General features: G+C 53.1%; 1 protein-coding gene across 5 annotated transcripts in view; it reads right to left on the bottom strand.

Moving 5' to 3' along the window:
• Positions 1–26,159, bottom strand: part of BCL11B (BCL11 transcription factor B) — a 91,946-nt gene that overhangs the window by 49,706 nt on the left and 16,081 nt on the right. For 3 of the 5 annotated variants that reach the window (XM_060003948.1, XM_060003950.1, XM_060003949.1), the window contains one exon: positions 1,351–1,566. The exons of the other annotated variants lie outside the window; for them this stretch is intronic. In XM_060003948.1, the coding sequence (XP_059859931.1) occupies positions 1,351–1,566 (216 nt within the window). The remainder of the gene's footprint in view (positions 1–1,350; positions 1,567–26,159) is intronic. 5 annotated transcript variants of the gene reach the window in all.

Below are 26,159 nucleotides of genomic sequence, written 5' to 3'. Positions count from 1 at the left end.
CACTCAGCAAGCAGGGATCACAGCACAGACCTGCGGAGCTGGGACTGGAGCCCCAATCCCCGTGGGCACCCAGGCAGCCCGGGGCAGGGAGCCGGCTTCTCTGTAAGCTGTGCGGACTCCTTCCCAGGTGATTCAGTCTTTGCTTTGTGCATTCAAGACACAAGCCCAGTACCTATGATGTCACGATCTGTCACAGCAAGGGGTGCTGAAGGCTGCAGGCCACCCCACCAGCAGGAAGGCCCAGGGAGCTCTTGACCCTGGAGCTGGGCCACCTGTGGCCCTCTGCAGAGCTGTGGTTCTAACAGGGACCATCCCTTGGGACAGCTTCAATTAAAAGCAAAACCTGCCCAATAAACAGTTTTCCTTTTACCACTCGAGTCAAGAGAAAGCCTGCAACATGCCCGGTGAGAAAGCAGGGACACAAAGAATCTGCCCTGGCTCGGCACCCACCCTCTCCTCTCCCGGCCCCTGCAGGACATTCGCCACCACCGGTGTCTGTGTCAGCATCCCGGCTCCCGTGGCCTCAGTGCTTTTTGCATCAGGCTCCGCAAAGATACTGGGCAGGAGAGGCTGGAATGAGAGGTCCCTGCCTGCAAATTCCAGGGACCCCAGGCCAGGGCAGGAGTTTGGGTTTTGCTTGGGGAGGGAGAAGGGATGTAACAGAGAGCAGGTCGGGTCGCCACACTGCGCTGTCTGCCCATCTGTATAATGGGCAGCCACGCCGACCCGGAGCTGGGCGCTCAGCCCCGCCCCCTACCCCTACCCCCACCCCCGACACACCCCACAATGTTTCACTCCCTCCCAGAGCCGAAGCTAACAGGCTCCTTCAGAGAAAACTTTTTTCTAAAAGTTAATGGGCAACACATTCTCGCAAAGAGAAACTCAGCATTTTGGACGGCTCCAGGGATGTACACAGACAACCAAAGAATCTTCTCCTAGCCATGAGCTGGGGGTGAGGGTACTGGTTGGGGTTGGGGAGGGGGGGCGGCAGTGGCGAGGGCAGAAGAAAACCTCAGATGTTAAGCGTTATCCAATTAAACTTTAGCTAAACAGCCCAAAGAGATGAAATTTGGGGGCTGGGGGAAGGCGTTCTGGGAGTGAGACCTCAGAATGGGTGGAGGCACGGGGGTATCTCCTGACCAATGGGGACCAGGGCACCCGGGTACAGCTCTGCCGACATCCTTCGCCATTTCCCCGGCACCTCCCCAAAAGTGCCTTCTGGGGTGCAAGTTGCACGTCTCCCCTGGGTCCCCACCTTGCCCCAGCCCACCTGGGAGCGGCAGCCGCCAGCCCTGCCCAGGGCACACCCGCCATCCCCGGGAGCCCGCCCCCACCGCGGCCGTCGGTTACCTGACAACTGACACTGGCATCCAAAGGGAGCCTCCGTCTGACCCTCACCCTGAGTCCCGTCACCCGAGACAGGGCGCGCGCTGCAGCACGGCAGGGGGAAGCAGGGCGGTAGAGCGCCCAGGGCACGAAGAGGTGAAGTAATCACAGATGTGTGAGGGTGGGAGGAGGAAGCAGCTATGGGGGCCATCGCTGGCAGCTGGGCAGGCCTGCACGGCCCTGGAGAGAAAACAATAGAAAAGGCTGGTCAGTCGGACCCTGGACTGGGCAAGGGCTTCAGGGTGTGGAACGGGGCCCGGGGCAGAGGGCTGCAGGCTGCCCTTCCAGGGTGGGAGGCTCAGGGTGGCAGCCCCTGTGGGGGGCTTGGCGGGGGTGGAGAAGGGGGATGCAGCTGGGACTCGGGTGGGGGCAGGGGTCAGGGAAGCGGGAGGGGCCTGAGGGGCTCCTATGTCCTCAGCTGCCAGGTTGGGCTGTCTTGGGACCAGACTTCCATCCCAGAGAGGCCTAATGCCGGGGCCGGGACAGATAGGAGCTGTTGGGGGCCCCTGATCCCAGGAAGGTTTCCCCAGGTAGGGACTTCTGGAGTGTTCTGGAGCAGACCCCATTTGGGGATCTGTTTCCCCAAATCTGGGCCACCCCCCTCTGGAAGACCCAGTAAGTTCCAGGCCACCACTGTTCGCTCCATCAGGATGGGCTGCTGGTGCAGGCCTCGGACACCTCCAGGCCACCTCCCAGCGCCTGGGCACTGGCTGAGCCTCCAACCTGGAGGACTGCCCGCCGGTGCCCCCTCCAGCCCACAGTCCTCAGCAACCGAAACCTACACGCAGCACCCAAGCCCCAAGGCCTGTGGGACGGCTCTGAACCTCCTCCCCGAGAAAGCACCGGCACCGCCCAGCACCCCTCTTCACACCTCCCCGGGTCTGACAGCCACAGCGCAGGGCCAGGGGCCTGCCTGTCTCCAGCAGCCCTGCGGCTCGCCCAGGCTCCCCGGCAAGGCCTGCGTTTGATTTGGCCGTTTATCTTCAATGGCTAAGAGACCACCAGGGCACAACATTTGTGTGGAGCCCTTGCCAAAACCACAAGTGAAGAAGCCCAAATTCCCTGGGTAAATAATTGAGCGGAGAAGCATCAGACAAAAGGAAAACATCAAGAAGATGACGGGCAGCTGGGCCCCGGGCCGGCCCTGCCAGGGATGCCACCCCGCACCCCCAGGCTGTCAGTGCCCCGCACAGGTCTACAGGGGCGGGGATCTGCCCACTCTACGGCCCCCATGAGGGAGTACCCCGTCCGGAAGAGCCACGGGGCCCTGCAAGCCCACCGTGAGCCAGCAGCCTATCAATCTTGATCGTGAGTGCGCTTCCCGGCATGCCCTTGGGGGCAGGGCTCAGCAGACCCACTGCACAGACCAGGAAACTGAGGACATGACTGCAGAAAACTGCAGACAGCAGCAGACAGCCCCATCAAAACCCCGGCTGGCTGCCTGGCTCCAGAAGCAGGGCTCTTTCTCTGTGCCCCCTGTCTCTCCAAAACAGGTATTATCCAGGACCGGGGGCATTAGAGCATTTGAGGACCACTTGCACATGTCCTGCCAAGAGGCCAACGCTAACACCACCACCAGCACCTGGCCCCTCTGGGCCAATGAAGACCTTGTGCTAGGCTAGGGTCAGGGCCCAGGCCATTTCTGAGCCCATGACACAGCCCTGGAAGGTGTGGCCAAGACCTCATGCACTGTTCCAGTGACAGACACTGAGCGCAAGGCCGAGTCCCAGATCTGGTGCAGGCCCTCGAGAAACGTCAGCACCTGAGACCAACGTCGGCCACCTCCTCCCGGAAGCCTGCCCTGGCTGGTCCTTGCCTGAAACTCCCCAGCAGTGGACACAGCATGTCCGTCCTTGTCAACCACGTCAGCCCCACTTCACACCATGGAAAGCTCCGGGTCATCGTAACTGTGACAGCAGCTCTGTGCTGGGTCCCTACCACAAGGAGCTGGGCTCATTTCACCTCAAACACCTCACTCGGCAGGGAAGACCACCCCCCATTCCACAGGGCGGAAACTGAGGCTCGGGGAGGTCTGGACTCAAACCCAGTGTGTCTCCAAAGCCTGGATGTGCCCTGCCTCCGCCTGGGGCTGCAGCTGGGGTGGAGTAACCAGGGAACCCCAGAATCTTGAGAGGAAGGATGGGAGGGAGCCTGAGGGTCCTTGGGCTGAGTCGGGCTGCTGGAGGTTACAAAAAACAACTCCGGGCCCCCAGGTTCAAGGCCACAGCACAGCCACCACCATTTACCATGGCTGAGAAAACCAGCAGGATGCCCAGGTAACTGCTGTCCCAGGCCGGAAGGGTGCAGAACCTGTGTGTCCATGCTTGGGAGGAAGGACCAAAGGGCGTGTCTGGCCGCACCCCTCTCCTTCTGGAAAGGTCGGGCTGAGTTAGGGCCAGAGTCTGTAAAGGCAAAACGTCATCCTCCAACTCAGGTAGGGCTGGGGGGCTGGGCCGCCCCCTGGAGGGGCTTCTGAGTGGCCTCATTAGACTTCTGGCCTCCATGAAGCCCACCTGCTCCAGGGACTGGCTCAGTGGACGCAGGGGAGAGGGAAGCAAGGGTCAGGGGCTTCCAATCCTAAGCTGCCCACAGAGGACCCTCAGGGTGCTCTCAGAGGGACCCTCTGCCCTGGGGGAGATCCCCTCATGCCAGCCAGAGCAGCTTAAACCGGAATCCTGCCCAAAGGTGGAACTCCAAAAACACTCTTCTGAAGCTGCAAAAGCCCAAGGTGATGCCAAGAGCCACCTATTGTATGATGAGAGGAAGTGTCCGGAAGAGCACATCCACGGAGACTGAGACGGAAAGCAGAGAGGTGGCCGCCAGGGGCCGGGGAGGGGGGCCGGGGGAGTAAGGGCTAAAGGGTGGAGGGTTTCTTTGGGGGGATGAGGGAAATGCTCTGGTGTCAGTGTACAGCTGCACAACATGGTGAACATACTCAAAACCACTGACTGCACACCTTAAACTGGTGGATTTTACATGATGTGACTCTTATCTCAATTTTTTTTAAAGCCCAACGTGAAGACTGTCTCTGGCTGCAGCACCTGTCCCAGGCCACCTCCCAGCCCTGGGGGTGGCTGCCTTGAGAAGCGCAGCCAGGGAATCCAGAACGCACTTGACAGAGGACTTGAGACCCTGTGATGAGACTGTGCACCTAAGCAGAGGCGGAAGAAGCCCAGAGCACAGAGGCTACGCTGCCTCGGAGAGAGGCCCACGTCCGTCTCCTCCTCTGCCATCTCCTGGCCGCATGACCCGGTTTGAGTCACTGTCTCAGAGCCTCGCCTTTAAAGGAAGGTCAGGACACGCCTGGCCATCTAGTAAACACCCAATAACCGTCACTATCCTTCATTTATTTTCCATTCCGGAACTTTCTCTAACTCCCTATGGGTCCTCCCCACAGCATGGCAGCAAAGGCCGCCACCACCCGTCCCCACAAAGCCCTGAAAGGCACTCCTTTAACAAGGTACTTTCTTCTGAGGTCTAGGCCGGCTCCCCTCTGGAGCTGGAACAGACACACGTGTACCGAGGTATGTGGCAGAGGGACGCCAAGACGCCATCTCAGCTTTACGTGGGATCCAGGTGGCTTAAAGATAAAATCCCGGCTGGCTCGATTCCTTACCATGGAAGTTCACTTTGGTTAAAGGAAAAAGAAATAAACAATGGCTACATATGTCATCTCATTTAAGCCCAGCAGCCTTCCTATCAGAGAGCTATTAGGACCCTCCTCTCACAGACAAGGAAACTGAGGCTGGGTGTCCAACACCGCAAGGCTCAGAGGGCTGAGACTCTAGCTCTATGCAATCCATACAGAAAGGTACAAAATGACCAAAATTAAGACCCCTAAGATATCTCCTAAGCTCCAAATCCGGGTGATTTGGAATGCCTCCATTCTGCGGGAGTCTGTAACCACCCATCTCCCTTCTAGAGGGGCCCTGCAGATGGTCCTGCCTCACTCTGCACACATGCGCACTACCCAGCAAACACGCCCACACCGACTGATGCAGACACAAAAAACTCCCTGGAAAAGCCCCAGCCTGGTTTCGAGGGGAAGGCGAGCCTTTCCCAACGCTGCATCCTCGGTGTCCCCTCCCACATGGGAGGGTTACAGATTCCTAGCTAGCAAGAGGAGTTCTAGAATACACTGTGTAGGAGATGTATATTTTTCTCCCTACCGATGCCTTTCAATGGATACATTTTATAAGCCAAGAACTCCTACTGATGGTGCAAAAATGAGTCATAGATCAAGGAGGGAGACAGACAGGGAGCGAGTGCATGTGAGTGAGGGCCACTGGCAAGGAAACCTGACAGTCCCCGCGCCCCCTCCCCCCATGCCAAGACATTAATTCTCACAAGTCGGAGAAAATTACTATGCATGAATGCAAAAAGCATGATCAGGAGTAATTAACATGGCTTCATATGCAAATTTTATTAATGCAGAAGTACAAAGTCATTATGCAAATGAGACTTACGTCAACTCTCTTGACAAATATTCATCTCTGAGGCTCAAGTTTCTTCCTTTTTATTTATTTATTTAATTTCTCTCCCCACCCCCACCCCCACCTTTTTTTTTTCCTGGTGGTTTGGTTTGGTTTTTCGGTTTTTTTTTGTTGTTGTTGTTTGCAGGTGGGGGGCAGGTAGGGCTGGTGGCCACTTCGGTGGCAGCAAACCACGAGGTCTGTTTGACAAGTCTGCAGAGTTGTTTTTCAACCAGAGAAATTTATTCTTGCATTGTTGATTTTTTTTTTTTTTTTTTTTTTTGCGGGGGAGTGCTGCTGGCAGGTACAAGACAGCTCATAGGAGAAGAGGAAAAAGTAAAAAAATTAAAAAAAAAGCTCTGGGCAGCAGGCAGCCAATCAAAACGCCAGAGCCTGTAATGAGGGCGATTGATGGCTCTTTGGCTTTTACTGCAGGGTAATGAACTAGACTCCAGTCTGAGGAGGGGGAAAATATGAATATTCATGAGACTGTGCTCCTGCCTTTGATGATTAAAGAAATTTTTAATATTCAAATAAGCACTTGCCAAGTGATTAACAAAGAACATGCACGCAGAAATATGGAAATGGGAGCCGGGAAGGATTCGAGAGGCGAACAGACTGCAGGAAAGGCAGCCCCAAATTTCATAAACAAGATAGGCAGATAACCCAGTTCGCACGCGGGCAAATAAAAACATTTCTTTCGATCGCTTAAATATTTTGCCAGCTACTTTGTCTTAAGGATGATAAAAATATTACGTATTAAGCAGGAGGGGGTAGCAGGGAGGGAGAAAGAGAGAGAAATCGCATGAAGTCAAATGCTCTGCTCACACTGAAGAATCCTCATCCTAGCCCACCTCCCCGCACCCCGATGGGAAACGGGAACTCTTTCTGGTTTGCTAGAGAGAGAAGATGGAGGGAAGCCACCTTAGACTTGAAAACCCAGTGATGGAGGTTCTGGCCTGCCTGTCGGGGCACTGCATGGTGGGGATATGGCCTGGGGTTGGCATGTCCGCGGCAAGTGGTCATTTGTTGCTTCGAGGCTGGTCCAGAGGCTCAAAGGCAGGAGACCATGACATCTAGAGGTGGAGGGGGTGTTATTCTTGGGGTCTCCAACCTGGAGAGCTCAGGGCCTCCTCTGGACTCAGACCCTGGTCAAAACACCTAAGGAAAGTAGTCGTAGGGAATAACAGGTACATCTCGAGAAGGTGAGCCGACTCAGACTCTAGCATGGGGTCCGGCCTGGGCCTCTGCAGGGCCATCGAGGGAAAGGGCTCCATCAATCCAGCAGCCTCCATGAGCTGTCTGCTAGGGCTCCTATTTTAACAGCTCCACCACGGGTTCACGGTGAAGCACATAATAACAGTATTAGCTAGTAAAACGACCCTCCGGTTAAAACACATCTAATTAGCAGCCGATGACATCCATTTTGGCGATTTCCTATTTGAAAGAAGCAGAGCGCTACCTTAGAGACAGGCGGTGGATACTTACCCAATAAACCCAGGCCTTTCCATCATCTGTCTCTTTCTCTCTCTCCCTCTTTTGCGGGGACTGGGGAGGGGTGGGTAGAGAGTAGGGAGTGGTTGAGACAGTGGGAATAGGGAAGAAAGATTCTAAGGAGGCTTCTTTGTTACTCAATTTCTGAGCTACAAGGGTCCTGGGGGAGGGGTACTCAAAAAATAAATTCCTTCACTCCACAGGTATTATTTCATGTCTTTTTCTTAGTTTTTCATAACCAAGCTCTGGGAACCAGCGAAGACTAGAAGTTGTTTTTCATTTCATTCTAGATATAGATACAGATACAGATATAGATATAGATATAGATATACAAAATAAGACAAAGCAGAAAGGGAATCCAAGGCTTTAAGTGAACGCAGTAAGTCACCGTGAGAACCCCCAAGCCCAAGGTCAGGTCCCCAGGGCAGGCCCCGAGGGTGAGTGGGTGTGGGGCACGGCTTGGTCACTGCACCAGAGCGTTTGGGGGACCTAAAAATCCTCTATGGGGAGCTGCAGCTCCCCAAGTCCCACTTCCCACTACCAGATTCACATTTAGTCAGGCTAGTCTGAGCACCCACCAGGGTGTCCCTGGCTGCAGCAGGTTTGGGTGTGGGGGTGCATGTGTAAGGTCCTTTAGAAGAGAAGCAAGGAAAAGGAGAAATGAGGTCTCACGGGGTTTGCACAGCTGTGTTTCAAGCCTTCCCTTACAGTCATTACAGGAGAGACAAAACACATAGCTCCAATCCACGTCCGGCCTTTACTGAGGCTGCATGCTGCCAACAGCAGCCCTCTCGCCTGCCTGGGAGAGTGGAGGTTCCGATGCAGGTGGAAGGGGCTGCTTGGCTTTCCTCCCTGCAGCCTGGGCCTGGCCGGGCTTAGGAACACCGTGGGTACCCAGTGCCGGGCAGCAGGAGGGAGGAGCCTGCAAGAACGTCTCTGGGCCTAAGGCCAGGTCTACTGCCACTCCCCCAGTGAACATCCAGAGACCGCCCAGAGCCCTGGGTTAACACCAGGGCATCTTCCTGCACCCACAATCTCCAGAAGGCTTGGCCACCGAGAGGAGGCCAGAAGCACAGCCCTCCCGACACCCCAAGCCTGGCCACCTCCCCCTGGTGCGCCTCCCACCTCCTGTGCTCCTGAGATCTGTCACGGTGAATCACCACTTCAACTATTTTTGCTCTGCAGTACGCGGCACATTTAATGCATCCCAGAAACGGGAGAGGCGAGGCACAGGAACAACCTTGCCCCCCAAAAACACCGCCACACCCGCTTTCCTCCTTCCACCGGGGCTCGAAAAGGGGACACCCTCCCCGGCAGCTGCATCTTGCAGTTAGAAGCAGGCATACACGCGCACCCCCTGGCCAGGCCCAAAAGCACCTGTTCCAATGACTACCAACCACAATTTCCTCAAGATGCAAGCAGCTGAAATACGCCAGGGCAGCAGATCCCCTTTCCTGCGCCCTGAGCCAAGGATCAGTGAGGTTACATCACAGATTCCAAAACCTTCCCTGGCCCTTCCAAAAGGTCCAGTAAGGGATCAGAGGAAATCTCAGGCACTGCTGGGGAGGCAGGGTGTGGCTGAACCATATTCTGGGAACCATTTCGGGGTAAGATGGAGGCAGCTGGGCAAGTACTCGGGCTGACCACGCCAAGCCCTAGTGGGCACCTGCAGGAGAAAGTGCACAGCTTCAACTCTCCTTCTGCTGTCTTTCGGGGAAATCCCTGGAGCTCTCTGAACTGCTGGGATGCCAGTAAACACAATCACTTGTTCTCCAGCCGGGAGGTAAGGCCTAGGCACCGTGGCTTCGAGACACACACAGACAAACAGGTATGAGTCCTCTGGGATGACCTCAGCAGGAAGGGTCGGCCAAATTGGAGCCCACGATCCTGGAATGGGCAGGGCTGGGGACAACAGAAGGTGAAACCATGTGTCTCACTAGCTAGAAAAATGTATGCATGCACATCTATTATAGAGAGATTGTACATATATGCATACACACACACACACAGGCACGCATACATCAGCAATGTGGGCATGTTAAAATGTCTGCATGCACTCCACGCAATCTATAGAGGCCAAGGACAAACCAGAGTTGACAGATTCTGTGAATCTCACCAGCAAAAACAGCCGACCAATACCTAGCAGAGGAATTTCCCCTTTCCCCCTGATTTGGGCCTTCTGATCAGAAGCTGGGTAGCGGCTTCCATCTTCAGCAGTTTCTGCCCTAAAACACAATGTATGCAAGATCCTCAAGGCATCTTCTCTTGGGCTGTATCAGGAGCCACACACAGTATACGCACATATCTTCATGAAACACCCCTGGGCAAGAAGCTCCGTCTATACGCGGACGTCAGAAGCTGGTTAAATCGTTTGGATTTCAAGCAGGAAGACTTTGGGACTTGGGGTCAGGACCCTGCAGCCCTTTCCCAGATGGCCAAGCTCCAATGACCAGCTTGGCCAGGCAGGCCTTAGACATGTCCCCATTCATTTCAGCCTGGGGGGAGGGGGGAGGGGGAAATCCACAGTCAAGACAGAAGTCACGTGTCCCATGAAGGGAAATAAGCCAGGAGGTGATTCTTCAGATTTGGCGCCTACAGTGAGTTTTAAACTAAGGGCATATTTTTGTTTCGCACCAGCATCCACTGGGCCTGGTATCTGAGGGATGCCTGGGAACACTGAACCCTCACATTAGTTTACAAACTGGTGAGTTCATAAGTTGTCGTGGTTTGCAGGTCCCACCAACCCCAACACTGGCTTTGCCACGTGCAGAGTGCACAGTGGAACCACAGGACAAAGTCTGAACTATGAGAATCCCAGAGAATTAAGAACGAAAATAAGGCAGCCCAGCCAATGAAAAGAACATCACGCCACTGGAATGCCCAGCAAGGTGCCCAGCAAGGAGGTTACCCTGATGACTCAGTCTGAGAGGAGCAGGCAGGAAAAGGGATTACAATTCCAGGTGTTGATGGAGTTGTGGATTTGAGGAATGTAGGTATCACCAACCTTTTTTTCAGCTCTGCCTTTTTTTTTTTTTTTAGACCATAAAATTCTCCCTGGGCAATAAGGGAACATGCAACAACCACAAGGGCCAGTGGAGGTCCTTGCTTTAGATGGACTAGAAATTTAACCCGATTACAAGGATGTTTTAAAAAATAATAAAGGGAGAGAGGGAGGGAGGAAGAGAAAGAAAAAGAAGAAAAAAATCCAATTGTATAAAAAAAAAAAAACCCTGCTACAGTGTAAATGCATTTTCTGGTTTTAGTTGCATTTATTAGAGTTACATGCAATTGATCTCTACTATTGTAATAAAAAAACCCAGCTCTCCCCTGCATTTTGTTGTTGATTGAATCTTCTTTTTCTCCCTTCATTTCTTTTCACCTTTTGCTAATGGACATATAAAACACTGAGGTTCAATGCTTTGCATCACGTAAGAACAAAATCTTTCTATGGCCTCTTTATGTTTCTAAGCCAAGTCTGAAATGTCACTGACTAAAACACACTGAACAGGCCTATAATTACTTTCAACAAAATACTTCCTTTAACTGAGTTTTCTGTATGTAGATGGCATTTCATATACATATTGTGAGCCTTCCTTTCAGCGCAGGTAGCATTTGATGGCGAAAATCACAAATGTTTCTTCTCAGGGAGCCGTCTGACAGCCACCTTCTTCTTTTTCGACGTGAAATCATTTTCCTTTCCTAACACACCAACAGTGACGTACAGTGTGTGCACAACAAAATTTGTAAAAATTAACACTTCGCCAGATTAATTTAATAAAGATAGTTAGCACATTAACACCAATAACATTGCTCCTTGCGATTCAATCTAGCCGCGTTCCCGGTGTCGCTGTAACAGGGGTTTACGTTCAGCTGAGGTTTACACCGCCATTTAATGTAATTAAAGAAACCGATAGTACAGTCCTCAATGGAAATATCATTTCTATTGCGGAGTATTCCCATTAGAAATTGGGGGAAATCAGAGCACGCTGACTTTGATTTTGTTGTAATTTTCTTTTCCCCTGGCTCTCTCTGAAACAGAGCTGATGTCCTGGACCTCAGACTGAATGCACTGCAAAGATTCCCTGATAAGACCCGCCTAGACTCCTGGAAGCAGCACCCAACATTTATGTGCCATTGTGTTGAATTTGAAACTGTTAAAAAGAATTGTTTTTAATCTCTAGTCTATATTCGGCTGTAATTCTCTGCCCAGCAAACAGCATCACATCGTGAAAATGACTTTTCAGATACCCCCCAAACAACATTATGGATAAAAACCCAAAGGAAGGGAGGCCTCCCTAGCTGTTCTTATATATAAACAACGATAGTGTAGCTACAATTCCAACAAGCTCCAAACCCCGAACCTGGACAAGAACTGAGCTGTCACCTCAGAGGATTACAGCAAAGCACGTGCTCAGGAGGCCTCCGAAACTAAACAGACACAACACCAACCCGAAAACAGAAAAAAAAAAAATCTTTGTACCACATCGTCCAAAATGGCAGAGAAAATTAAGTCTTGGGGCAGAAATGAACCCGGCTCAGCTCTCCGGGCCGAGCAAACAAAAGTGAGACGATTTCTGAGCCTGCTCGCCGCAGGTCCCTGTGCTGCGCAGGTGACTGAGTGGGGTTTTTTTTCCCCTTCCCTAAGTGCATTTTAATACCCTTATTCTACAATACATCCTAATTTCTTCGGGGAGAAAAAAAAAAATTAGTGACACTTAAAAAACGTCACTCTGTTTTGCAAAATCCAGCAGCTTCCTTGGCAGCAAGAGAGGCTGGCTGGCATTATCCCCTCATTTGACAAAACTACTATTTCTGGGCATGTGCTCAAAAACAGGTAGGAAGCAAATGCTGAGAAATAAGGAAGTAAAAACAGCCAACAGATTTTTCACTACCAAGAGCGCCAAGCGTAAACATGATTTATTTAGCTGTGTTTAACGTCTGTCCTCCACACAGCTACAAGACCGCTTGGGTTGAAGGAAGGGTGGGGAGGATGGGACAGAATCGGGGGGTGCGGGTAGCTGGGGGGAACAGCAGGGGACCGTGGAGTGGGGGGCGGCCCTGGACGAGGACTTCCTGAACGGCTCCGTTCAGAGTTTTAGGAGAACAAGAATCTTTAGCCCCAAAATATATGCATGTGTCAAAAGAAGGCAGCAGTAATCTGCTGGTTAATTAACGAGCTGCCACTAACAAAAGATGGAAAACCCAGTTCATACAAACAATATTTACATGGGAGCTGCGAGATCCTGTCCCCAGCCCCCCACAGTTGCCTTCCTCTTTTGCAAACCACGTGGGCTGGGTGCAGGGAACGGCAAGGAGGCCCTCCGGGTTAGGGGGTTCCGAGCTTGCTTCCAAGTCCAGGGGGAAATCTCACTGCCTTCCCTGCCCACCCTCGCATGCCCACGTGGAATTGACCAAGCTCTGTATTCAGTTAAGGAGCACCAGACAGCTTCTGGCTCCAAGCCTGCACCAACACAGGCTACGGGATCTGCCGTGCCTCCTCCAGCCCCCTCCAGCTCCCACGCCCATGCCAGGGAACTAGGGCTCCATCGCATCCCCCGTGGAGAAGGCGGAGTGCCACACTCCCCCACCCCGACCCCAACCCTCAAGCCTGGGGTCTCAGCCCTCCTGGGGTGAACCGACCACATACGTAAAGAAAGCATCCGTATTTTCCAACTAGCAAAACTAAGCCAGAGGTCTGGGGCCTTTGCCAGAAGTGATTCCTATTAAAAGTCGAATTCAAGTCATTCAGCATTTGCTGGAAAAAGAATCCAAGCCTCTTCAAAAGAAAAACGGCAACAAAAATGTAAGACGAAGCCCCAACAGGACACTTGGGGCCTCCCATTTCCCCTGTGAAGGTACCATTTCAGTGCAGCCAGCTGTGTGCTCAGTGGGCATAAATGCCAATTTTTGTTAGCTTTGTGACGTGGTGGTATAGCAAACCGAGGATTTCCTCACCGGTCTGCACTGAGTTCCTTCCTCACCTGCATTCAGCAAGACTGTGCACTTAAAGGCTGCCTGCTGTATGCACTCTTCCCCAACACAAATCTACATTCCCTTTGCTCCACTCTTCTCTTGGGGCCAGACACCAAATGTCAGGAAAGATACCTTTTCTGGTGTATTCAGGCCAAGGACAACAACTCTGTATTAGGATTCTGAATCACATGACAGTCCCCAACAATAACAAGGAGCTGAGGGAGAGGGGGCAGCTCCCTAAAATGAATGGGGACGGGGAGAGGTGTTTCCTATCGGTATTAGGTTCCTAAATTGGACATTCAAGTCCTGCCCCTCACACCCCTCCTAAATCTCCCAATTCTTCCCCCTCCCATTGAAAACGACAAGCTACACAAGTAGCTATTTGATTCCTTTCCTTTGCAAATTAGTCACCCTGCCCCCATGGACTAATAAACAAGAACAGTTTACACTTTTATGATGTCTTTGCAATCAGCAATTACTTCACTCCTCCAGAATGATTTGTTCTCATATCTGGAGGGCGGCAGGCGCATTAAACAATTGGATAGCCCCATTTTACAGATGAAGAAAGGAAGAGATGAACTGGTTTGCCCTGCGCTTTTTAGGAACAAACCCATTTCAGACTTGCAGGTCCTTGCCTACATCTAGGATGCTTCAACACGGCCCCCAGCACAACAGCAACAGCTAATACTGATCACAAGTCTAACCCAGACTCAGGTGCTGCCTGGGAGGCCATGCTCACAGAAAATCCTCTAAGAAAATCTAGATTGCTCACAGCAGCAACATTGAAGATGCTTAACTGCACCTCTGGAGGAGGCCTCCCCGGGATCCCTCTGGCTACCAATTCCACGGGTATTTCCACACGATCCAGCCGACGAAATCCCCCGTTCGCAAGCCAATCTCCAGAACGTGGCTCCTGATCGAAGCAAGGCTAGTCACCTGTGCCCCGCAGACCTGTCCCACGGCTCAAAACCACATGCCGCAAAAGCAGCCCACCTGCCACTCCAACACTGAAAGGTGTGTGTCCTCCAGAGGAGGGAGAGGACCCAGAGGGGCTGCGAGCTCTCTTCGAGGATCCTGAACGAGCACCTTCTACCACTCTGCCCCAAGCCTTGACCAAAAAACTAGCGGGAGAAGTCACTCGTCATTTTTATCATTGTTAAGCCGTCAAAATAAAGAAAACAGAAATAAGGTGGCCTCCTCCTCCCCGCGATAGCCAAATCAGCCAATCAAATCAGCCAATCACACGTTTACCTGTCTTGCAGGCCAAACACGAACAATCACACCCGCACACACACACACACCTGGTCTCCAAAAATCCTGAAATGGACATCCCTCCAAAGGAACTGCAGAGACCCAAGAGGAGGCCCCTCGAATACACACCCGTAATTAGTGTTTCATGTTTCTTTCTGTAAAAGAATCCGGTAACATAAATATTAATCACACATGAGAATCTGCCTCTTCGGTCTTGGACCCTTTATGAGTGTCGGACTGTGATCTTCTACCCCTATTTACAGATATTCAAAGGCAGATTCTATCTTGTTGGAACTGTTATAAACGGACGTCTGAGAAATCAACGAGCAAGTTCAGGCAGATATGAAAACCTTCCTGTCCAGGACTGGCAGCAGCTTTGAGTTCCCAAGTGTTGAATTTGTTACCTTTTCCGTAGGCCTTTCAAAAAAAAAAAAAAATGGACAGATGCCTTCAGCAGAAAAGCTGCTGGAAGTTCGGGTGAGCTAAATCTGAGATTTTTTGCGATCAACTGTTGCTCAAAATGCCATGAAAGCATTGTTTACAAAACACTTTAGCCTTGGAGAGCACAGAACGTGCCATACCAATATTCTGTTATGATCTGCGCCAGCCCACATCATAAATATATATGTATATACATTTTTTTTTAATTACCTTGACTCTCGTTACAGCAAATATATTCTGCTTGGTTCAGACCTACTTCTGAATAATGGAAAATAGAGACATGGTTCCAATTCTAGCTAGAAAAGCTGTCATGGTGAAGGTAAACTTTTAATCTTCTATAGGCAAACAGCATACATTTTTATTTCCAGAGCAGCAGCTTTGGGGAAATGTTTGAACATTCTCTTAAGAGCTTTGTGGTAAATACATTGGGCGTCCAACCAATGCTTTTCTGGGTCTTTAAGGGCCTGTTGGAGTGCTTTAAACAATTGGAGGCCAATTTTTAGGAAGCAAAAATAAAGAGCGACTCCTAAGACGGTGACCATTTGCATTCAAATTCTCTTTGGGGGGGTTATTGTAAGAGGTCAGGCTGGAAGAAGGACTGACATTAATTCCCTGTAATTCCAGGAGGCTTTGTGCCCCATTCTAGTGGAGGGTTCCATTCCCACACAATTGGGAAAACACTTTTGTTCCTGAGTGCTTTAAAATCCCAGCCCCAGGAATTCCCTCTAGAAAAGCAGACTCCCTCTCCTCCCCCGCAAAAACAAAACAAAACTCCAAAGAAAACCACTCTGGGACAGGGCTTTTGGCCCGGGATGGACATAAAAGGCACAAGGGAACTCTTTGAGGCACCTTCCAACCGGGCCTCACCTGGATCTAGGGAACTGTGGGACTCTGTCGGGCCGGGCCAAGGCGGGTTGATGAGGGCGGCACGACCCTCTAGAGCATTGGCGGCAGGAGGAGAGGGGATCCCCAGGCGCCCCCAAGACCCGGGACCAACGCCAGGGAAGGAATGCCACCCCAGCCTAGGAGGCCCGCCCCTCGCGCGCGGCGGTTGGGAAAGAGGGGTCCACTGGCAGGAGTTTTCAGGAGTCCTGAAATGCAATTCCCCACGCACGAAAAGGTCGCCAGCGCGGGCGCACGCCGGGGGTCTGGGGAGGGGGCGGCGGCGGCGGCGGCGGCGGCGGCGGGTGGAGGAAAGGCGGCCCTGCGCGCACAAAGGGGCCCCGGGCCCGCGGCCTCCCCGCCCTTGACCTTGGGTCTCCGCCTCCATCCATCTCCGGGCGCTGCCAGGGAAGAGGGCTGGCCCGGGGCCAGGGGCGAGCTCGCCGGACGGCTTCGGAGCCGGGGACCAGGGGGGAGGATATCGGAAAGAAAGACTCAAGGGCAGCAAAGTGCTCCGAAGAAACCTGCATTCCAACTCCCCCGGCTCCTTTGGGAGCCGTGCCGGGTCTTGGGGCGTCTCCGATTCACTGCACGCCTCCGCCCCCGAGGAAAAGTTGCATGGAGGAGCGAAGGAAGCCCCCTCCCCTTGGCTAACCCTACGACTCGCCCGTCCCCCGCCTTCCACGGACCCGGGCCGAGAGGGGGAGGGGAGCTGTCACGGGAGGAAGAAAGGAGCGCGCCTTCCCGGCCAGGCCAGACGCGGGCAGGGTCAGCTGCGCCTCCGCCCGCCCCTCGCCGCCCAGCTCGGGCAGCTGGCCCATTAAGCCCCCGAATTATGCATGGGCCTGAAGTCCCCTCGGCACTCCCGCCCCTGGAAGACGCAATCTACGTGGGCGGCGGCCGGGGGCCGGGAGGGCAGGAAGGAGTGGCTGATGGTCGCACAGCCGCGCGCCCGGGGCGCAGACCGGAGAAGCCGCTGGAGAGTCGGCGAGCCCGGCTGCCCCGCGGGGGCCAGACGCGCCCAAAGGCCCTCGAGCAGAGCCTCTGCACCCCCGGCGGGACCAGGACCGGCCGGGAGAGGGGCACCGACCGCAGGGGAGGCCCCTGGAGCGGTCACGAAGTTGCCAGAGTGTCCGCCCATTTCCCGTACGAGGTCGGGGGGGAGGGGCGGGAGGGGAGGGTTCCGGCCGCCCCCTCGCCCCTGCCTGAGCTCTGCACCACCCGCCGTGGAGAAGGCCATTGTGTGTTCGGTCTTGGCAGGGAAGGGAGACTAATGGACCCCAACCTTGGAGGCCGCCCCGGGGGGCGGGGCCTAAAGTCCCCCGCCGGTGTGGCAGGAGGCGCTCCGTCCCCGCCCCCTCCCACGGGGGAGGGGATGGTTTGCAGGTGGTGGGCACCGTCGGGGGGAGGGGAGGGGACTAGGCTGGGGGTGGGGGAGTCGCTGGAGATCCGGAGAGGCGGCCAGAGGAGTCTTACACTTTGTAACCGTCAGGACACATGGGAAATTGCGTTCGTGGTGAGGCAGGTGCCGGCTGGTTTCATGGGAGCGGGAGAAAGGGATCCAGTCTCAGAGTTGGGAGGATTTAGGTGTCCATCTTCCCACCCTCCCCCGTAACGCGCCAACGACCCAGGCTCCAAAGCGCAGGGCAGCCTCGTAACCCCTCGGAGTCGGGCAATCCCCACAGCAGGCTGCTTTCGGTGTCCGGAACCGCCGTGCTCCGGGCGGGCAGCACGACCCCGACGCCAGAGTGTGGACCTTGTTTGCTGTCTTAGGCCCCATTTGTCTCCTCTCCCCTTCCCTCCGAAGCACAGGCCAGGTCAGGAAAATTACATACTTCTTTTTCCCAGCGAATAAAGTCGCCTCTCCTCCTTTGCAGGGAAAGTTTTACAAGCCAGTGATGTCAGTGATGCAGGGAGAAGACCACACTGTTTAGATTTCTTAATTGGCTGGCTTTGAACTCGGGGTGGGAGGGGGAAAGAATCCACTCTGGCTCCCTTGGAGAACTTAGTTTTGTGGGGTCTACCAACCTCAAACGTTTTAGCCAGTTGCTGGGGTGGGAGGGGGTCATCAAAGCTCTGTCCTGTTTCTCCTTAAGGGAGAGGAAGAACCCTAGACGACTGTGGTCACACTGAGCCCAGGACAGGCAGTCCCTGGCCCCCAGCCCCAGGGGAGGACCCCTAGAACCCAGCTGGGGGCTGTGCTCTCCAGATGCCATGCTCTGGCCCAGAAAAGCCTTTGAAATAAAGCCAGCGTTTCCTCCACTACTTTCAAGGATCCCCTTGGTACCTGATGTCAGGAGAACAAGCCTGTTTTCTGGACACTGCTGGGTTAGACAGGCATCCTCCCTCGTGCTCCATCACAGCCCAGGCACTGAGGCTGTCAGGCCGCGGGGCTCTGCACGTGCGGGTCCTTCTTGGGTGGGCGAGGACCCATGCACCTGTTGGCACCTTTGAGCCTGGATTCATCTGCCTACACCTAAGGCTGTGTCCACACTTGGAACATGAAGGCGGTGGAAGCTGCCCAGGGTATTCAGCCAGGGTCAGCAGCCCTGATCAAATACTGCCTCGGCTTAGAGAACCAGCTTGCTGTCTCAGGCTGGGGGAGGCACCCCGCCCTTGGTGGTACATCCAAACAACTGCCTTCTCCTCTCCACACCAGGAGGGGGGGATTCTGACTTCTCACGTCCAACGAAAGGCCCTTTTGTAGCTGTTTTGCCACCCAAAGGAGCCTGGGGTCCCAGTTTCCATGCTGTCTGAGCAGTGGCAGGCAGCTCTTCTCCCAGACCTGTCTCTCATTCAAGTGGTCCCACCTCTCCCTCCCAGGCCTCCCCTCCCACACCCACCTAGCCTCAGCACAGACTCCTCCTTCCTGAGCGCCCCCCACGCAGGGGAGCCTGCCGAGCAAAACCAGCAGACCAGGAAGACAGCCCTAAGGACACCCACTTAAAAACAAAATAAAACGAAGCCTTGGGCTTCCCTGGTGGCGCAGTGGTTGAGAGTCTGCCTGCCGATGCAGGGGACGCGGGTTCGTGCCCCGGTCCGGGAAGATCCCACATGCCGCGGAGCGGCTGGGCCTGTGAGCCATGGCCGCTCAGCCTGTGCGTCCGGAGCCTGTGCTCTGCAACGGGAGAGGCCACAACAGTGAGAGGCCCGCGTACTGCAAAAAAAAAAAAAAAAAAAAAAACGAAGCCTTGCCTTCTCCAAAAAGGCCTCCCTACCCCTGAGTCCAGCGTAGGGCCCCCAAGTCCTGAACCGCCCCGCCCTGCCATCTGGAGCTCCTCCCTGGGCTCAATTCCAGCAAAGCTGACACTCCTGCCCCTTAGGTCACTGGCGGCCACCTAGCAGTGCCTGGGCCAGGATGGGTCCAGATTCTGTGGGACCTGAGGTTTATACAATGCGGGGCGGTCCTCTTAACAAGCCATATCTACAACAGTGGGGACAGTGCCCAGAAGGGGCACTCAAGGTACCCCGAGCCTAGATTCCATCAGTCTCACAGTGCGTGCACCAGATCCTCCCAGAAGAATCTTCACAGCTTGGAGCAGAAGGAGACCCTGTTTATCCTTTAGTGTAACAGTTTTCATTTTCAGCCACCAATTTCTTCAAAGAAAACCTACTTCCAAGCCCAATATGTAACAAATGAGGAAAGTGCCTGAATAAACTTGCTTTATTCAATAAAATTAAACTTTTTGGCTTCTTTAAAAAAAAAAAAAAAAGGAAGGGAATTTAGGTGGAAAGTTGGAGTCCACCCCCTACCCTGCTGCCAGGCTCCGGAAGCTGTCAGAAACCACTGGGGGCTCCTTCTCATATTTTGGCTAAGGAAGTTCAGGCCCAGAGAGGGGTAGGGTCTGCTCAAGGTCACACAGCATGCGGGCCACAGGTTTGGGGCCTGCCCCTCCCCACACTGCATCCAATAAGCTCACCTGCCTGTTACTAACCCTACCCTGGGTGGGGGTCAGCTCCTAACAAGACAGTTTTTTTGCACAGATGGCGGTAGGCACACAGACATGCCTAAGACAGGGCTGGGGGGTCCACTGTCCTGATTCCTGCACCCCACACTAGACCCCAGGGGCCATCACGGAGCTTCACCCTTAGGGTGGAAATCGGGAGCAGAAGGGGCCCGTGCCAGCCACAAAGACCCACATGAACCCCGGGCGGCCTGGGCTCCCTGGAGATGACCCGGTGAGGACCCCATGCCACCCTGCAAAGGTCACTGGCTGGAAGCCAGGAGCCTAGTTTCTAGACACAACCGTGCCACTGACTCACAGGGTGGCTGTGCAAGGCGCCTAACGTCTCTAGGACTCAGTTTCCTCGTCTACAAAATGAAAGTAATATCTGATTTACCGCCTTGCTGGGGCAGAGACAGTGGATGGGAACGTGGGATGAAATATGACCACCGGCAGCCCATGCCTCACCACAGGAAAGAGCATGACTGCCGGAGTTTACACCATGGGCCCCTGTTCACTGGCTGTGTGACCTTGGGCAAATGACTTAACGTCTCTGTGCTTCAGTTTCCTCTTCTGTAAAGTGAGGTTGCTAGGAGGATTAAATCAGTTAATATGTGCAAAACCCTTCAGTGACTGGCATGTTGTAAGTTCTAATAAGGATGTGTTAAATTAAAAATCCAAATATGAAAAACTTAGTCTTTTTGTCTCCTCGGTGAAAAGAGAAATCCAAGGGCACAGGGGGTGACAGCCAGGCTGCCTTATTTATATAACTTACTGACGTAGAGCCCACTCCAAAGAGATTCTACAGCTGCTGGTTATGCATTAGTCAGGCACGAAAATTAGGGGGGGGAAAGCTGTCAAATGCCTAATAAAAAACTTAAGGCAACTACTAACTATTTACTGTCAAATAAAAACCCTAATAATAATAATAATTGAGGCTGAATGCTGGTTAGGTTCTCCGCTTGGGAGCCCAGTGCCTTTTCCTCTCACTCTCTTGCTTTACTTTCCTTCTCCCTTCCTGCCCTACTGCTGGAAGCAGGGATCCACCTATATAAATCACAGATAATAAGGTCCAAGACCTAAAAAGGGGAGAAAATAATGACCCTCTAGCTGACCGGTATTTCATGTCTTCTTAATTCAATACGACTTCCAACTACGACTCTGTGCTACAGTCATGTTGCGTAGCTGCTGACACTCTTTGCCATGGTCTGGACAGTTTACCAAGGTACCTGCCATCTCCTGCCTCCCTGGGAGGCCAGCAGGACAGGGACCACTCACCCCCCGTTTACAGGTGAGGAAACCAGGACTCCGTGAGGGGAAATGGCTTGCCTCAAGCCGCAGGGCTGGGCAGCCTGGTGTGGCCAAAGGTCACCTGTCCCCATTCAAGATAAACGGGGTCTGGACTCAGCCCCGCCAGCAACCAGTTACACAAGCTCAGACAAGTCTCATAATAGGCAAGAATGGGGAATCAGCAAAGAGATCCTTCCAGCTCAGGCCAGGACGCCAGAACCCCCATGCACCCCACTGGCAGCTCTATTATTAACAGTTAAGAATCTACAGGGACCTATTATATGCATACATTGTCTAAACCAAACCTTGTAACAAGCCTGAATGGTAAGAAAGATTATCTCCATTGTACAGCAAACAGATTTGGAGAAGTGAACATTTGGCTGTAGGTCATACAAGTCACTGGCAAAACCCAAATTCCAGCCCTGGTCCATCTGAATTCACATTTTATTGCTTGCTTTTCTGCCACCTTCACCAGGAAGTATGGGCAACTGTATGAAGATGCCTGGGACTGTGCATCAAGGTTTCTGGGGGCCTGAGGCCTCCTGGCAGTATCTCCAAGTGTCATACCCGGGACAGTCTTCAAAGACCTCCTTGAATGGGGTCTAGAGATAGTACCTGCCACCAATGGCTCCACCAGCCAGGCAGAATTAGAATACCTCTTCTCCCTCACGGCCTCCACACCCTGTGCTATCCGAAGAAGCCAGGCAGACCCGAATCTGATTCCACTTTGCTGTGTGACCTCGGGAAAGTCCCTTAATCTCTCTGAGCCCCAGCTCAAAGTGGGATTAGAAATATCTAGATTTCAGAGTGGGGTTAATGGTATCTGTTTCAAGACTGACATCTATTTCAAGGCGAGATAACCCAAGAAAAGCACCTGGCACGGTGTGGGTGACCAAGTTGGGCCCCTCTTCCCCACAACCCACAGGCCCTGCCCAAGCTCTGAGGTCAGCCCTGCAATGCCCAGCACCCCAGCCGGAGCCCAGGGCCATGTCTAGAACACTCCATGACTCCTTGGTGCAGACAGAACTAGTAATTAGCTGTCACGATTTAATAATAAAAAAGATAATCCAGGCCCCAGCACACATGGATTTCACTAATCTTAATTTGAAGGGAAAATAACAACTCTAAATATATCAAATGCAAGTTTTTTAAGACAACCTGCAAGTGGGGTTTATCTCCAGTTTCCAGCACAAGCAAGTTATTTAGTTCCTCCCACTGGCCAAGCTAATATTCTTCTATTCACACTTATTTATTTTTTACAGTCTGAAACAAACGTTCTCAGAGCAGCACGTAAACCCTCCAGCTGAGCAGAAGCCCTTTTCTGCAACGCATTTTGTCACTGGGACCCCAAACCAAAGCTCTGGTCTGTGCCCTGCCTGCTACGTGAACCCCACCCCCTACCCGCAGACACACCCCCGGCCCTTCCCGGGTTCCCAATAAAGACATACAGAGCGGGTGGAGCCGTCACACCAAGGACCTGCCCGCCACCTCCAGCCCAGGGGGACCGGCCACGTCCTGTCACCCACTGCCTGTCTCCTGCATTTCTCCAGAAATCTGACATTTGGGGTTTTGGAGGAGGAGCAAAAAAAAAAAACAACAACAACAAAAAAAAAAAAACGGCAAAAGGCAAACGTGTTTCTGATAGCTCGCTCCTTCCGTGATAGCTTCTTTCGGTTACGGAAGGGGTGATAACATGCAAAAATAAAATACCTGTGATCGGGGACTATAAAATAGGAATTCTAAGGAGGAATCTGGAGAGAACGGCTGAGAGAGATATCCAAAGTAAGTTTTCAAGGTTCTGACTTAGAAAAGCAAGCACCTTATGCCACCAGGCAGGGTCCACGCTCTTTTAAAAGATTTCTAGATGCTTCCACTTCTCAGTGGTCTATCCAAGGCCAGACCCTGTGCTAGGTGGGCGCTTAACACCCTCACCTCATTGAATTCTGAGCTGAAGCCAAAAAAGTAAGTGCAGACAAGGAAACTGAGGCCCAGAAAAGTAAAGTGACTTGCCTGGGTAGGCGCGTAAATCCCACCCTGGCCGACTGGCAGCAGAGCCTGTGCTCCTTCAACGCCCCCCCACCCCGCCCCCGGACCCTACCCCCAGGGCGACCCGCCCTCAGAGCTGTCACCATATGACAGTAATGTGACTGGAGACAGGGGAAGGAGGGGTGACACACCAGACGGGACAGTCGTCCTGAGGTTGTTTCTGATGATGGCATCCTCAGAACCCCATGGAAATTTCTCCCCGATCCCAGGGAGACCTACAGTACTAACACCGGGAGATGACGGAGCCAGGGAGAGAGCAGAGCATCCGTGAGGGAAGGGGGAGGGTGTTCATATTTGCGGTACTTGCACCGTGCACCAGGCACATGTCATTTAAACGCCATGAGTGTTGTCAGGTAGGTTCCCAGATGAGGAAGCTGCAGCTCAGAAGGTCAACTCACAATGCGAGGGGCCGGCAAGCAGCAGGGTGGGGCGCAGACTTGGGCTCTCCAGTGGAGGCCGCAAACCTGGACACCCCTATACCCCCTCTCCTCACCCCTTCCCAGGATGCCCATCCCAGATAACAGCTCAGAGACTCATGCTCTTGGCGAAGCCTGGGCCCCACTCATCTCCCCTCCCAGGCTTTCCTCTTCCTGCTCCCCTTGATGCATGGGTCCCCCAGCTCCATCAGAACCCTCCACAGAGGCAGGGAGAATGCAGCACGAAGGGATCTTGAGAAACGTAAAGAACTCCTATTCAGGCAGACATGTATCCGATGCTTGCCCCTGAGTCAGGTCTCCAGCCAAAGCCCTCACCTCTGACCCATGCCAGCCCTCTGTCTGCAGATGCGCCTTGCACACAAGCTCCAGGGACCTCCTCCACCCGCAGCTCATGGTCAAGGAGCAGCGCCCCGGGCCTCGACCGCACACATCAAGGGCAGGGCCGCTCACACTCCGGCCGTGTCCCCCAAGCGGGACAGAGCAGCGGCCCAGATGGCCATCCTCCCACATGCTCCCACCCCCTGGATGTTCTTTCAGGTGGGGATGTCCGGGGTGGGGGAACGGCAGTAGGTGCTCAGTTGTTGGTTGAATGAATGAATGAATGAATGAATGAATGAATATCCTCCAGGAGACAAGGCTTCAGAAACGTCCTCCTTCTACTCTCCTACTTCTCTATCATTAAAAAAAATAAAAAAGGAAGAATTAACTATTTCTTTTATACCCGTCTCCAGAATACCACCTCCAAGAAAGGGTCCAACCCTGGTGTCATGATCTACGGAATTCCCACACAGTTCTCACCCTGGGGCTGCCCTCAACGGTGGAAGGGATCCCACATATTTACAGGCCAGCCCTGCCCATCCATCTCTGGAGCCCTGCCTCTAGAAGCACCTGGCAGGAGGAGAGTTGGGACCTGCCTGTCTGGACCACACTCAGATTGTGGGCTCCAGGAAAGGCGGGACCCTCACGACCACCTGGGCACCTCGCCTCAGACAGCCAAGCCAGAGGCGGAGTCCCAAGGATCAGCCCTCCCCGCCCTGACCAGCTACCGAGCGGGGCCAGCTCTGGGGACAACAGCGGAGCACGGACTGGCCGGAGCATGCCCCTGCCACGGCCGGGGAGCAGGGACAGGAGAGGCCTGGGCGAGGCCAGCGGTGCCAGCGGCCGGGGCAGCAGCTGTGTGGATTTCCGGAAGCCCGGGTGGAGAAGCGCCTGTAATTCTTAGTCCCCCTCTTAAAATATAAAGGCTCAATTATCTCTGAGCAGCTTGCTTTGCACATGAATTGACACATTTATTTTACAATAAATAACTGAAAGTTATCTGTGTTTCCTTTACTGTTAATCTACACAGAGAAATAATAAACAGGGCTTGTCTACAAAAATGCAACTCCTGCAGTCCTCAGAATTCAATTAAGCTAAAATAATTAATGCTCCCACCATAGTAAATGACTATACATTGGAGCCACTGAAGTTTTGTGCTTTAATCTTTCCTTTTTATTAAAAAAAAAAGAAAAGAAAAGTTGGTGCCAAAGTAGGGAGGGGAAAAAGCAGAAAGGGAAACTGGGAAGGAAAGAGCATGATGGGCTGTTAAAATGGAATGGTCGTCTTCAGCTGACACAGCATGGAGACTGTCTTGTGCTTTCGATTAAAATAACATTTTAAATGCTTTGAACAAACATATCTCTTTAGACTTCTAAGGGATTATTTTACATATTTCTTCAAGAATGAAGAAATCCATTCGTCCTGTTGCTGAACAGAAAGGGCCAAGAATATCTTTCGTCACACATAGAATAAAAATACTGTAGGCCACTGCAGTATTACAACCCAAAAAGGGGGGGATGGTGGGGGACGGGGGGACAGGGGGGTGAGGACAAAGCTGCCTTGAAGATTAACGTTTATGAAATCATAAACAAACCTACCCACAATGATCTGCAAACAAACAAACCTACCCACAATGATCTGCAGCCTCTCATTGGAAAATACCTTCAATGCGAAATGAGGATTCGGATGGGTTCTGGAGAAAGCAGGAAGAAAGCCCTTCCACTGAAACATGAATAGGGGACCGTCTCATCGGCAGAAGCCACCCTGAAAGGTCTGTGTGCACTGATGCCAGGTGTTTATACCGCTGGTGAGAACTATCCCTCTCGCGTCAGACAAAGAAAAGAAACACAGACAAAAGGGGCCCAGCACCTTTGTGGATCATGGCTCTGGCCCTAAGGAAGGATCACTCAGATCTACACGGTGCTCTGAGAAACCAGGGTTTACTTTGGCCTGAACATGTCAGACACTTTTCTCAAGGCCCTTGGCAACTTAAGAGTGTGGGAGACTTCGTGCTAGGACACCCCACAAGAAGGCCAGCCGCACAGGCCAGTCTGGTTAGACGGGGTCTCCCCAGGGCCCAGCCGGTGCCTGCAGGAATCTGCACACCACCGCAGTCTCTTCACAGGAGAGAGAGTCCATTAATCCCACTGTACAGATGGGCAAAGGGAGGCCCAAGGTCACAGAGCTGCCAGGTGGTTGCCACAGAGCAGCTGGGCTTGCTGCAT

Source organism: Delphinus delphis, chromosome 2 (genome assembly GCF_949987515.2).
Source record: "Delphinus delphis chromosome 2, mDelDel1.2, whole genome shotgun sequence".
Taxonomy (NCBI): Eukaryota; Metazoa; Chordata; class Mammalia; order Artiodactyla; family Delphinidae; genus Delphinus; species Delphinus delphis.
The sequence above is the reverse complement of the archived record's forward strand: the minus strand, read 5'-3'. Positions and strand labels throughout refer to the sequence as shown.